General features: G+C 33.6%; 1 protein-coding gene across 1 annotated transcript; it reads right to left on the bottom strand.

Annotated features, from left to right (window-relative positions):
* Positions 1–1,032: 1,032 nt before the first annotated feature.
* LOC112279463 (patatin-like protein 2) lies at positions 1,033–5,297 on the bottom strand. Its single transcript, XM_024513921.3, has 8 exons — positions 4,864–5,297; positions 3,834–4,021; positions 3,506–3,695; positions 3,177–3,347; positions 2,953–3,027; positions 2,606–2,827; positions 2,286–2,458; positions 1,033–2,144 (listed from the first exon to the last, which is right to left on the bottom strand). Exons 1-8 carry the CDS (start codon positions 4,993–4,995, stop codon positions 1,124–1,126), a joined length of 2,172 nt encoding a protein of 723 aa, XP_024369689.1. The 5' UTR covers positions 4,996–5,297; the 3' UTR covers positions 1,033–1,123.
* Positions 5,298–15,576: the final 10,279 nt, after the last annotated feature.

The following is a 15,576-nucleotide window of genomic DNA, read 5'->3' as shown; positions in this document are numbered from 1 at the left end:
TTGTTTCATTGGTGCACAATAAAATAAAAATGATAAACATCCTACATAAAACTCTACAAAGTAATTTAATACTAATGAACAAAACTTTATCTTCTATTTTTTATTTATTATATATATTTATATATATATATATATATATATATATATTGATTATATATCATTTTTTTTTCCTTAAGAAAATTATATTTCTTTTTCTAAAAATTTGGAATCAATTCCAAAAAAGAGTTTACTTTTAAATATTGAACCACCAAGTATATATTCTTTATTAATATTAACCCAAGCATTAAACAACAATAATGCCAACTTTCTTTCATATTAAATTCAGCATAATGATAATTCTTATATAGTCAAAATAACACAATATGCCAACAGTCAAGGGTAAAAAATGAAAAACAAAGAAAAAATCACCAATAAAACAAATCCAAACTTCACTATGCTCTCATGAAATTGCTTAGTGAATTTAGTTAGAGTAGAAACTAGAAGAAAAAAGGATTGCATAGCATGATTCCGGTGCTCCTTGAACAGTTTTTTAATGTTTCTTTAATCACCGTAGTCAAACGTATACATCCTTGAGGGAAATAATATCCCCCAGAAGAAAACATGATCCAAACATGCAACTTGGAACACGGAATCCCACAAGTGAATACTTTTTGTCTTTACTAATTTTGCTACTCTTGTGTTGACTTGTTCAATCCTAAGCACGGGCACAAAACTTTTGCGACATATCTTTGGCTTTCTTCAACAAAGTCTTCAAATACATTTGTGCAAAGTTTGGGGCATCAATGTTGCTGTGCATAACAGACCAAACAGAAAACAACAACACCACTGCAAATGAACCCAAAGCTTTGAACAGAACCCAGTTTGCAAGCTCAGAATCAGAACGCACTCGTTCCTGAACCACCACCACTTCAAAAACGGGCGGAAACTCACTGATGAAATGTAGCCTCATGCCTCATGACACTCCTCGCAAACTACGAAGGAAGAAGAAGGGAAAGCCAGAATACAAGCACGATGTAGTCAGACTGCACAGTGTTACAAAACCACCACTCATCGTAACATTAATGTATACCACACATGGGTGAGTTACAGTACTCATAATACAGCAACCAGTACGCTCACAGCTTCAGGAAAAGAAGCGGAAGAGATCCGGGACAGCACGCGACCCGCTAGCATCAGTCCCAGCCCAGGAGGAGTTTCGGTAAGGCGGCAAGGAATAAGACGAAGAAGAAGAAGAGTGCGTGTTCCCATAGGAAGCACGCTGCGTCGGCTCCGGAGTCGCAGCAAACGAGGTGGACTTCGACTCGTAGCTGGGTCTCTCACATGCGGAGGCTGTCACTGCGGTATTGGGAGCATACGATGGTCGGTACGCGCTGCTGTCGTACCTGGGATCGAGGGAGTGGGAGCCGCGCGAGGAGGTATGCGAGGAGGAGGAGGAGCCACCGTAGGATTGATGCGCTTGAGAGTATCCATACGAAGAAGGTCTGGAGTATGAAGAGAATGGAGTCTCGTAGCTGGAGTCAGGATACGAGGTGGAGTAAGTGTGGTCGTCTGAGACCGGGCGGTAGGGTGACCTCCGGTATGTGTCATCGAACAGCGACGGTATGTACGAGGGAACACGGTTCGAAGTGTCGTAAGACGAGGAGCTGTAGGAGGAGTTGCGAGACGAGGGATTGCGCGAGGTGGGGTTGTGGGAGGTGCGGCGACCAGAGTTGTAGGAGCTGGTGTGGTCATTGGAATACGTAGCTCTGTAAGCTGGTTCGCTGTAAGGGACGTAGGAGGTATTCACCCTCTGGGTATTGACACTTTCGTCAAAGTATGCCGCCCTTGGGACATATGGGAAAATGACATAGGCGTTTGCTTTCCTCTCTTTCTTGGTTACAGTGATGCCTTCATCAATAGGCTTCGATTTGACTTTCGGAGCTAGGACTTGACCCTCTGTTGCAGCAGCAACTGGAGGTTTAGGTTTGATCTCCTCTGCCGCTGGGGCAGCCAGCTCTTCTGAAGGTTTTTCTTCTGCGGTTTGGGGCCTAGCTGCTTCTAGAGGACTCTCCATGACAACTGGGGGAGGCGCTCGCTTTACCGGAGCTGGTGGAGGTTCAGCTGCAAAGCGAGTGTTGCGCTCTGCTGACAACCACCCGGCAAACCTGACAAGATCCATTACAGATGGGAGTGTGATTTTCAATCCCGATCCACTATGCGACGTTTTGCAAAGATTTCTTGAATCCGTGCAAGAACAAACATTGTTGTTGGAGCTTTCCTGCAAGAGGGATACAGAGATGTAATACCTTTTGAGTGCCTCCCGATTCGTTTTACATAGATCAGGGTGGACCTTTCCAGTTTGATAATCCCGATCGGATGCTGGCTCATCCAGAAGTCGATTCGCGGCTGCTGTGAGGTTCCGCAGATTTGACTCCGATGTATCGTTCAAGGATGCAAGGGGACCGTTCAAGTTGTCTGCCTGCCCAGCTCACCAAACTTCAGTCTTTCTACCAAGCTTAATTCTCCAGAATGAGCTCACGTCACAAAGATGCCAAACTAACAACTGTAAGAATCCAACTCCATCTAAAGCTAGTTCACATCGTAGGCCCAAATGAAGATAATCAACCTGAATTCGGAGGTAATTGGATGCGCAATGCTGTGATTGGAACAGAATGGAGAGGCTGTAGTCCACCATATCTCCCTTAGCGTTGAACACCGTATCAACCAAGCGCGCCTCGCCATTGTTGTCCAACCATTCCACGGTTCCCCACTTTGCTACATTTGTGGCGTCATAGCCCATTGTGTGCTGTCCTGTTCCGAGGGAGAGAACCAAAATATTGTTCAAGTTCTGCAGAATTCCCCCAAGCAACCAGCACGTCAAAATTGTACTTCCACGCTCACAGGTTTTCCTGACACAAATCAGATGCCGAATGAAGAATTATGCAAACGACGCCAAGCGCATACAGCCCTCACCGAACAATCTACTCTTTTAGCCACAGTCCCGTCGGCGTGCGACTCCTTGATTGCCTGCGCAATGGCAACATATGCCTGTTCCACCGAGAGAGAAATCCGTGTCAATATCACAATGATTGAGGATGAAAGGTCCCTAACGGTATAATGTTTTCATCGTGGAATCCAATACAACTTGCCAAAAATGCTCTCATGCAATAACATCAGACGCACAAGACGAAGCGCACCGGATTGTGTACAGCAACTTCGCCGTTGATCAAGTTGAACTCGCGCGTTTGATTGGGCTCTCTGGAGGTATCGGTCAGAGTAAAATGGATTGGTGGGAAGTGCGTTGGCACTGCAGTTGTACCACAGCAAACTGTTTTGATAGGAGGATTTTCGAGAGGGTCCCTCCGCGCCTGCTCACAAAAATTCCACGGTCTAGACTCACTTTGGCCAAACCCTAATAGTCGCATAGTCTCAATCCAGTTAAGTATTAATTGGGTTTACAGAACATCGAGCTTTGTAATTCAGCTTTCACATTACAACGAAATGAACGCAATGTGAGCAAGCTTACCTGCCACGATGAGAATAAGATCGGTTGTTGGAGTTTCGTATCAAACGCAGGGATAATGACGGATGTGAGCGCCCGGTCAAGAAGGGGGTCACTCTCAAAGACTTGGTCCAGCAAATGCCGCAACCCTCGTGAAAAGTACTTGGGCCCTTTCAAGGCCATGAAGTTCCTCCTTGTCTGTCCAGATGGGTCCCTGTGTACGCACACCTCACGTCACAGGCTCAGCAACAGCATTTCTTTGCCGGTTTAAACATGAAAAATGTCTCGCCTGTATGTGCAAAGGCTCAACTGACATTAAAGTTGACAACACTTCTGATCGAGTGATACATACCTGCCTTGAGGAAAGATCTCGTATGCATGCGTCTGGAAGAACTGGACGACTTCTCTGGCCGTGAATAAGGGCCGGTTAGAGCCCTCAGCTCTAGGGGACGAGATCATAGAAGTAATAAGGCCGCCAAAGTTGGTACCCGAGATGACGTCGAAATAGTCAACCAGGCGAGCCTCTGGCCCATCCAATCTCTGGGTCCAAAGCAGAGACAACGCAATTGTGAGACAAAAGTTAAGCGCATACTACTTCGGAGAGTTGTGGGTTTGACTAAGGTTTCTGGTTGAGAAGGCTCGTGCAAGCTATTCCACTTTCCGTTTGAGGTGGCCACGTAGGATCACATTTCAGAGCAAGATTACCACCAGAACAAGATGTCGATCAAAGAAACTCGACCAACTGGCTTTGATGAGGTAGTTACGAGAGTGAAATCAACCTCGCCTAGTCGACACGATCAGGACGGCAACACGAACGACGATGTCATTTCGTGTCGAGGACACCGCGAACAGTTTCAAAGTAGAAATTGACACCGAACATTTCCTCCCGACAGCGATCACTATATTGAAGTTCAGCTAAATTACTACGGTGAGAAATTCAGCGACTACATTGCGCCTAAAGATGACAGATCTAGAGCAGTGTTGAAACAACACAACGACGCAGGTACAGTACACCCATATTTCAATCTATGGTCTATAATTCTACTAGAATTACATTGAAGTTCGGGTTCAGAGTGTTTCTAACTACTCCGTATTTGCAAGCTGTTACATGAAAGATGGAGGCGAGTTACTAATGATCTCCGTTACAGACCACCCACGGCAAATGACAGCATTCTAGTGTGGTATCACTTGCGTTAGTCTTAGAAACCCGGCTGTGGGCCGACTACAGTGATGAGGATTAGCATTTAGTAGAGGATAACACCACCCATTGGCCAACATTTCCGTGACGCAATCTTCGAATAGTCACTCCCAATTCTCTGTCCTAATCGCAATCCTTACGAAATCTTCTATCCGAGCGTGGACTAGCATATGATTGCACCCACCTGAAGCTGTCCCTCGAGCTCGGCCAGAACCGTGGCCGAGATCAGCCCTCGCACGCCTCCACCATCCACACTCAGAATCGTCAACCGCTTCCCAAACTGGCCCGCGGGCCTGTGCGCGACGAACCCAGGCATGATTGCTACACGACCTAAGCTCTGCACCCAAACCTTCAACCTCGAACCCACAAATCGAGCTCAACTCATTTCTAGTCGACGCGCACCACGCTAGTGTCCACCCCAGCGTTGCAGGCGCTTTGTATATGAGCAGGCTGGATTTCACAACAGAAAGCGAAGCCCCTTTTACCCGCTCCAAGGCTCACCCTCCCCCACAGAGCCGCAACCAGAAGTTTGGTCTGTTCTTCGATTCCCGGACCTCCCTCCGAATCGATTGAACTGCACATCGATCGATGCACACAAGCTGACAGACCAAGCTGTGCACTAGGGGACGTTGGGGTGGGTGGGTGGGGGCGAATATTTCAATCCACTGGTGGACAGCCGTGGCGGGCGAAGAAGACGAGATCCATCGCTGCATGTGCCAAATCCACCCTTGCCACCCCGCCTCCTGATCGCGTTTTCTAGCATTGTCGATATCTCTCTCGCATTGCATCCGGTTCTGTTTCAGCGGACTTTTTTCTCGTGCACGACTGCGGCGCATTCTTCGTTTCTGGAGATGGTGGAGTGGGTTTCGTCCCCGCCTGTTTTTGCAACACAAATCCAGCGGAATGCTTTGCGCTGATGTGCAAATCCTCTCACCACCATCGACACATTCCCTGCTCCGAATCTGCTCCCCATCACTTCGCACACCAACTCTGTCGCTCTTTTGCTATTGTTTGTGTTGAGGAATTCACGCACAATCAGATAAAATCCATGCCATGGCTTGTGAAAGTTTCACTGGGTTCACTTTGTCTCACTGCGTAAATTCATAACGAACGAACATGGTTCGTGGTTTTGCTGCTTATCTTCACATGAATGAATTTGGTGTCTACAGTTTGATTCAAGTTGGCAAAATTTACTACTGGGATGCTGTAGTTGCAGTAGTTGTAAAACGTTAAAAACAAAGCTTTGGATCAATACTTTGGATCACATTAATGTGTAGCTTAAATTGTAGAAATTGCTTGCATCATAAATTGATCCCAGGAGTTGGACAACTTTTTCACTGTTGGAATGATTTAACAATTATAATGCTTCAATGTTTGACAATAATTGTTATCAGCCAAATCTTAAGCATTAATTATAAGGCCAAAATATTACAAAAAAAATTGATTAAATTCTTTTTCTACAGCTTTTTAAAAATAATATAGGCTTAAATATATTATTTGATTAATCACATAATGTAATGGATTCAAAACTTGAAATTATTATTGCAATGGTTAGAACATGTTTAAAAAATACTTAATTTGACTTCTACTCCTTTAGTTCAAATTTAAAATATATAAATATATATATATTTATATAGATGTATATATTGAAAAAATAGAAACTAGCACAAAAAATAATGATAAGTATGTCTAAGTGTTTCATGTTTTTTTATATTTTTTAAGGAAAATTTTGATATCACAACATAGTAAATTTTATTTTAAATAATCGTTATAAAAGAATTTTATATTTGATATTGATAAATATATATATATATATATATATATATATATATTTTGATACTAAAGATATTAATTTTACTTTTTTCTAGGGTTTAAGTAAAATAGTTTTTATGCCATAAGATGCAAATAACTATTTAAAATTTAAAATTATTAGGTTTAAAATAAGATCAATATATATTATCACTATCGTTGTCAAATAGTGATAAACATAATTTACAAAATAAAAAATTATAAATTTATTTGTCATAACGTAATAAATTAAAAAGAATAAAAATGATTTGAACTTTGTTTTATTGTGTTTTTAAAACTAAAAACTAGTATTTTAGGTTTTTTTAAAAAAAATTCTAATAAAATTCTATAATATATAGAATTTGTAAGAAGGTAATGTAAAAGGTTATATATATAATTTTGGTAGAACAACTACTACAATATATATATAATATCAATTACATGTATATTATACATGTACAAATTTATAACTTATTTAATGTTTTTACTTTTGCATTATTTTTATGTGGTAGCTAAAGAGATTTTTATTTATTAATATAGCAAAATGATTTGATGAAGACTTGTTACATAGTGTAAAGTGTATCTGAGTTTCAAATAGAGTACATGATCATCTTATAACCTAAATGTGGTTTTTAGCAATGTTATTACACCAATTATAATCCATTATAATTTTATAATTTTTCATAGAATAAATTATAATAAATTTTTTGAAAGAAAGATATTCGCATTATTAAGAAACTTCTTTTTGTAGTATATGTAAAAAAATTATACTTTAGACATAGTCTTGTAAAAACTCTTTTTTAGTAGTAAATGAATATACAATATTGAGAGTCAACTCTTTTTTAATTTTAATTTTCATTTATTTATTTATTTATTTTTATTGAATTCCTAATCCTACTGATATCTCATCAATAACCAACTTTTATTATCATCAGTGTTTCTTAGTAACTCTTTAATCTATTTTTAAAATTGTTCTTGATCTTTAAGTCTCAAAATGCATCATTAACAATTTGACAAGAGGATGCACTTGATATTTTAATAAAATAAATACAGATTATTATATTCTAAAATGGTATCATTTAATGTAAATTTTTAATAAAATTCTATTATGTATAAAAGACAAATTATTCTTTCAAATACTTGTGAATATACATCATATAAAGTTATAACATTGATATATTTCTGAATTTTTTTAGATAGCATGTATGAAAAAATTGTAAAACTTTTTATTCTAAGTAAAAAAGTTTATATATATATATATATATATATATATATAATTTTTAAAATACACATTTACATGGGTTTTAAAATTTTATTCTATATATATATATATATATATATATACACATATATAACAATTGCAAAAAGACCTAATATTGTCATATAAGAGCCTATATTAATATGCACAATAAATTTGATGGTGTGGGACTTGATTTGAAAAAACAATTGCAACAACTTTATTCTATTTACATAGGGTATTGCTAATGCCACCACATCTTTTACTATTGCTACTCTCTCTCTCTCTCTCTCGAGATATATAGAAATATTGATGACAATGTAAAAATCAATGATATGATAGTTAGTTTTTAAACTAAATACTGAAAAAAAAAAACAAAACAAAACAAAACAAAACAAAAAAATAAAATACACAGCTTGCAAAAAGAATCACAATGAACATTCCTAAATTTCAATTGGGGATTTTATTTTACTTGTGAATGATTTAGGAATGTTTTTACAGATGTGCATACATTGTCAGGTGTTTCATAAACAATCGATCAATCAAATAAATAACGAGTGTAACAAACGTACCAACAAATGTGTGCAGCAGAATCAAAACCCAGTGAACGAACCCTAATTGTCTCCCAATTCCAAAAACAAAGCATCCCATATCCACATCAACATTAGAAAGTAGCCTAATGCTGGACTCCAAACCACTTTAGAAAGATTCCACATTGTCCACGTCAGATTCCTTCCCCCCAAAGCCCCCTAAGTTGACTGTTCCATGGAGACAAAACGAATTAGCCAACACTTCGGCAGAATTATTCAACCCTTTTGGGGCCCATAATGTGGCCCCACCTACACCATTTATGGCCCCCACACTATTCCTCGCTTTTGTCAGCCACCTGCAAGTACTTTCCTCACAATTTCATCGACCCGTGCACCTTGGACGGATCGGGTCCCACCACCCCCACCCATTCCACGGGTGTAGGACCGGGAGTATTCTACTGGTACTGAATTCTGATAGGGTACCACCGTGGGCTGTTCTGGTAGAGCGTCTGTTTAGAACAGTGCATTAGATTATCGCATTGATAGAGGCTCTGGTAGTGTATCTGCTTGTGGGGTTTTGGTAGTGCATCAACTTGGGTGTTCCTGATATAGTATCTGCTTGGAATCTTCTGATAGAGTGTCAGTGCTCTGGAGGTTCTGATAGAGCATCGGTGTGGAATCTCTTGATGAAGTATCAGTGAAATTTTAAGGTTGAAATTCTGATAGATTACGCATTGCGCCACCTTTACTTGTATGGGTAGTGGCTAACAGGCATGGAATCTTTGCAAAAGAAAAATATTCCTTTTTTATGAATATTCTCATACTGGTGATGTATTGTTAGTGTTTTGTTTATTTTTGTTTTCTGTTTGTTTCAGGTCTTGTTTTTCTTTTTTCTCCTTGTCTCTTATTTTAGATTGAAAGTGGTGAACTGAAACTTTGCGAATAAGAAGACAACCTTTTATTTTTCTCTTTTCACCGGATTTATCCTGTGCAAGGAATTGCATTCAAATCCAGCATTGTTTCTTGATATCTTTGTATTTTCTTCTCGATATTGTCTCTAATTTCTATGTTTAATGTATATGTGAGAGTGTGTGTATGAGAAATCAAAGTGGCAATAACAAATGGAGTCTTACAGCCATTGCCACTTTGAGGAAACGTGTGGAGACAAATGGCTAGTTGATCATGATCAATGCACTAATTCTCAAAGACTGGTCTTACAAATCATGATGTAATTATTAACACACCATATTCGAACCAATTGCAAAGGATCAGGTTTCATGTACAAAAAAAAGACACTGTAAATCATTCTATCATTAATAAATGATACTATTATTATAAGATGTTAGAATGGGTCCCCACTTCTCGACCAGTAGGAGGAACAGAATTTACACTTCATTGACCTCATTTGACATTGACTTTTAGTGTGAAGACTATTACTGTCTACCCCATGACACAGTCACCTAAAAACACTTTAAAAATACAGAAAAATAAAATAAATTAAAATAAAAGCATTATCACCTCTGATGTTAGTAACACAAATCCATTGAAGCCATAAACTCTATGAAGTTGGTCTGAAGTTGTTGGGCATGTACTCTGGAGGCCAAAAACTGGATACAAAATTCAGAGGTGGGTGTATAACCTTGTAACTTTAAATGGCTTCCTTTCAGATCCTTGCCAAAGTGGTGCGATGTGGATAAATAAATAGCAAGGAAAACATTCATTGTTCATCCATTATGACCCCACCCCAGGCTCTTGTGACCACATTGACAATCCCATAAGATATATAGTTTTACAACAAAGAGGCCATTGTCTAGTAACTGAGATAGAAAACCCTATTCACACCAGGGACAAGTGCTTCACAAGGCAATTTCAATTAAAAAAATATCTGCTTGATATTCTAAAAATTGCTGATGGCTTTCACAGAAACGAAAATAATCTTTTTCTCTAGGGGAACAAATTGTATTGTATTGGACACAAGAATTAAGATGTAAAATGCTACGGTTTTCTGTTTCATATGTACATAGATACAGTAAATTTTATTTTGTTTATTTTTTTTAAATTAAATAAAAATTTATATTTTTTAGATTTTATTATGCCATTAATTTATGCAAGGGTTTATTCAAATTCAGAAAATTTAACTACTTCCTTGAAATTTGAGGATACAATATTAAGTTATGATGTTGAGAATAATATAATAAACATCTACTGAACAAACTGAATTCAATCTTTCCCATTAATGTATTACTGAATATTTACTGAAAATCTCTTCTTCTTTTTTCCCTTTTATTTTTTAAATTATATATTTTTTTAATTTTTTTATATATTCAATGTTAAAAATTAAAAACTAAAAATTATTTTTTTATATAATTTAAATGAATATTTTTTGGAAAAAGAAACAACCATATATATATATATATATATATAATTTAATATAAATTGACGATTTTTAAAAAAATGTTTTAATCATAAAGAGCTACTTTACAAAATCTTAAAAGTAAAATAAATTGAATTATTTTTATCATAAACACCACATATTGGTTATATGAATAAATAAATAAATCGTAAAATAATGTAAATATATTTTTATCTTAATATTTAAATAAATTTAATAAAATATTTATAACATATTAAAAATAAAGTGATCAAGAAGAACAAAAATACCTAACATTAATTTGGTCGACTTTCCAAAATAACAATATATTTATATATTATTAAGAAAAAAAAGTCAAAAAAGAAATATAAATCTAAGATAGAAACATAATTGAGAGACTGATGCCATATGCAAAGAAATTAGAGAGTCTTGAATTGAAATTAGAATATGTAAAATACTGATAGAATTAAATCTAAATTTAATATAGCATCTATACATAAATTGGCTATGAAGAAGGTTGTATGGATCATGGAGATTGTGACCTAAGCATCTAAGTTATAAGTTATTTTTATAATAAATTTTATTGAAGAGATAGTATTGCTTTCAATAAGGTCTAAACCACTTCAATAAAAATTTAATAGCATGCATCTTTATTCTCTAAAGGAAATAATAACTTATTTAAAAAAAAAAATCTTATAGTATTCTTAATTCCAAATTATTATTTCCGTTATTATCTCTTATTTTAAGAAGATGCACTGGTCTTATGGTATAATAGATGTTAATATTAATTAAGACAATAGAAACAAATAGAAATAAGTAGAAATAAAAAATCTTATTAAGTTGATAATATCTTTCTTGAAAATCTTTGAGAAAGTTTTTTAGAAGCATATTAGATTAAATTTCTATAGATAGGCTCTTAAAAATAAAAAATAAAATATTAATATTAATATCCGAAAAATAAATACTTATAATCTAGGATGAAAATTAGAATATAAGATTCAAAAACAAGGATTATTAGCAAATCAAGGATTTTTTTTTAGATATTGAAAGAAAAAATAAGAAAATAAGATTTATAACATTATAAGAGTGTAAGATTTTTAAGATTTTGATTTACAACAAGTCTTCTATAAAGTAGAAAAATTTAAGATTTTATAAGGAATTAAGTTCTAAAAGAAGTTTAAATTAATAAAAATTTAAAATAGAATTTTAATTTTTTATACTTAGTATATGGTTGAATTTTTATTAATATATAAGTATACAAGTAAAAAATATTATTTTAAATTTTATATTATAATAAATAATAATTAATAAAGTATTTAATTTTATATACAAAAAATATAAAATTATAAAAATTAAGATTTATTATAAATTATAAGATATATCAAAAGTTTAGCATATAAACTTTACAACAATATTGGCAATATCATATTTTTAAAAGTTTATTAATTATTATAAATTTATTCTTTTGAAATAAAAATAATTCTATAATAATGTCAGTATCTTCAAAAGCAAGATCCCTTATGTTATGTTAATTAGGAGGCTAACACATCCAAAGAAGATACGGGATTGTTTCCTTACTGATTTGGTTTGTTAAGTCGAGAAGAAAGAAGGTCCAACTTTATGGTTCTTATTCCCTTCTATTTCAATTAGAAATGGAAGGAGATTTTTAATTTTTTTTTTTTGGACTTATTGAGAGAAACAATGGCAACAAAGGAATTTTCATGGCATTGTAATGTGGGCCATTTAATAATTAAAATGTAGACATTCATGTATATTGTGCCCATGTTAAGTATACAATTAGGTTGTTAGTGGTTGTTGTTTTAGCTCATATACTTTTTTTTATTCATATTCTTGTTTGTTATTTTAGTTCATGTATTTTTTTATTTTTTTATTTTTTTGTTTTAGTTTATGTAATTGATTGTTTATTAATAAAAGACCAGCCATAAGATTGATAACCAAGAAAGTTAGAAGATGAGGATAAAGACAAGATAAACCACATGTGATAGATTTTCATCTTAGAGTTCTTTTTGAGACTTTTTGCATAAAGATAAGTTAGACCATAAGCAGTGGATTCTCATCTTAGAGTCTTCTTGGTGACTTTTTGAATAAGTAAAAGTATAAGAGAGACCGCATGTAGTGGATTCTCATCCTAGAGACATCTTGGATATTTGAAAGATTAAGATGATATAAAGGAGGTAGAAGAAGCATAATGTTATGTTTAGATAGCTATTGTATTTTTGGTTTTGGTTGATAAAGGATTCAAATTTTGGATCTTGGAAAGAAATTTATTGTGATTGATTAGAGTCTTTGATTAGAATAAGCTTTTGGAACATTATTTAGAATAAATATATCCACTTGTGTACAAAGTTTGAAAGAAAAAATTAACTATGTCAATGAGAAATAAAGTGCTAAAGCAAAGAAATTCCAATAGTTTTTTTAAAGTCAAAAATCTATTCACCAAGTTTCAAGGCATTGTGTTATTTGATTTAAAAGACACGTACAAAAAAATAATTATGATAGGATTGTAAAACAAAAGTAATAACTAAAAAATTAGCTTAGGTGATTTTCTTACTATAAATAATTTAAGACATCAATTACTATAAAAAAAATAAGATATATAATCTATTGAAAAAAATTCAAATTATTTTATTAATTTTAAATTGAATTATATAAGTCTAAAGAAGAAAATAGAATCTAACTAAGATATGTATAAATAATAAAGATTTCCATAGCAAGAAGCTTTGTACTTTCTCACACCAACCACAAACTTCTCAATAATCATTTTTCTTACCAATTTGATGCCTACTCTTAACTAAGTTTTTTTTAATGATTGTAGCATCATTTAATATCTTAAGGTACTTAGACTTTCCTAGCTGCAAAGCCTTGTCATTCTAAGGTTACACATACTAAGGATCATAACAACTTTGTAAGTCAGATCAAACTTTAGAAATTCACTATGTTGGATGGTATCTACTAACAATGAGATATTTTATCTTTATTTATTTGAAAAAATGGTGAGTTTGGATTATCTTTAATTTTATCTTAGCCTTGGCTATAGTCGATAGTCTTCTTCCTTATTATTATTGTCTTTCATTATCATTTAGATCTGATTACCTTCAAGTTTCTTCATTTGATAAAATCTTCTTTTTAAACTTGATGATTAAATATTAGAGGGGAGTAAGAAGGGAGGGGAGGTGGAATGGAAGAGGAGGGAGGATGAAAGAAGTAAGAAAGAATGTATAGGAGTGCCTTCATAATTCCAAATAAAAAATTGTAAAGTCTTTTTTTTTTAGAGTAGGTCTCACAAAATTCCTTCATCCATCTTTGATAATACAACAACAATACACTCTAATGTCTTAATGATACTATATTTTGTGGTCAATAAATCAATATTACTCCAAGTTTCAGCTCCAAATAAAGGTTGAGACCAATTTAGAGCATTTGAACAAAGGTTTCTCAAAATTTGTAATTTCTTACAATCATGCTATAGTTGCTTGATGCTATTACTTTGATTTGGTTTATTCCTTTCGACTCCAAGTTTTTACACTTTTTTATTTCACTCCTTAATCCACCTCTTCAAAAAATCTTTTGTATTTTTTTTAAATTGTGAAAAATATAATATCCCTCTTATTCATCAATGGCCATATGAACTAAATTATATTACTCAAATTATAACTTATGTATACTTCTACTCTCTTATAAAGTCTTCACACCTTCTTATATCTTTCATTCTGAAAAAATTTAATATAATATATATGCAAGAAAGTCTTTTAATTATATTTACTATTGCTTAATTTATAATATTTTTTTTTCAAGATTTCTCTAAAAGATCCTAACTAAGAAGGCAAAGTATTTCCTATCCTTCCTTTTTCATCTTCACCTTTTGTGTATTATGAATCACTATTAAATTATATTACAACCACATTTAAGTCAAAATATATAATTTTTTTATCAAGATAATATCCTATAATTGAGACTATTATATTACTTCAAGTCCTCTACATGTTAAAGATATGAACATCAAAGAACTTAAAAGATCAATATAATCTTATGTTACTCAAAAAGACAAGAAAATTACTCAAAGGTGATATAGTATTAAACTAGAATGGCTATTGCCAAAGACAAAAATATTAGAAAGTCTTGATAGAAAACTAAAGACTAGAAAGGCATTGACAAGAATGAAAAAGGCTTTATTCTTGTCTCTATATATACTATCTAATTAAGATCTATGTGGTGATGTTCTATAGGACCTTTAAAATGTGTTGACTTTACAGGACATGTATCTTAACTTACAAAGCAAGTTTTTTTTAATATAAATATCATATAGTTAGCTTGTTTTGTAAGCTATTAATACATATAGTATGTGGTTAATTTATTGACCAAGTTTCTAAGCTATCAATCAACTACAAACACATATAAAGTCAAAGTAGAGTCTATGAAGCTTTTAAGAAGCTTTTCTTGAAGATATTATGAAATAAATCTACTTTCACTTACTTCTACTTAATTATATAGGTAAACATTAGAGTAAATATGTATGTCCATGACACTGCATGCCAATAGAACATTTGAATATGGTGATGGTGACAAATTAAAAATGAATCTCACTCCTTCCTACAAACCTTATCTTCATATCTCAATTGGAACTTGTTGATTTCTAAATATTTTTAGATTCCACATTATTATAAATCATGGTTTTATCTTAATAATATTAGCTTAAGGCTTTTTCTATTACTTCTCAATTAAAAATCCATTAATTTACTTATATATTATCAACATATATATATATATATATATATATATATATATATTTAAATAAATTATATAAATAAAATAAATAGATGAAAATAGATAAAAATAAATAAATTTGATAACATCTGATAGAGAAGCTTTTTAGGAGTTGCAAAGATGTGACATTGCTTTTATACATATCTATAGGTGATTAATAGGTTAAAAACTTGGCCAACAAGCTGA

This window comes from Physcomitrium patens, chromosome 3 (assembly GCF_059467195.1).
Source record: "Physcomitrium patens ecotype Gransden chromosome 3, ASM5946719v1, whole genome shotgun sequence".
NCBI classification, from domain to species: Eukaryota; Viridiplantae; Streptophyta; class Bryopsida; order Funariales; family Funariaceae; genus Physcomitrium; species Physcomitrium patens.
The sequence above is the reverse complement of the archived record's forward strand: the minus strand, read 5'-3'. Positions and strand labels throughout refer to the sequence as shown.

What these genes read in the sequence shown, in the direction of transcription:
- LOC112279463 (XM_024513921.3), bottom strand. Translation starts at nt 4,995, where the DNA reads ATGCCTGGGTTCGTCGCGCACAGGCCCGCGGGCCAGTTTGGGAAGCGG. An exon ending in AAGTTGCTGTACACAATCCG is followed by an intron (nt 3,028 to 3,176) that starts GTGCGCTTCGTC and finishes TCGGTGGAACAG; the next exon opens with GCATATGTTGCCATTGCGCA. An exon ending in AATCGGGAGGCACTCAAAAG is followed by an intron (nt 2,145 to 2,285) that starts GTATTACATCTC and finishes GGATCTTGTCAG; the next exon opens with GTTTGCCGGGTGGTTGTCAG.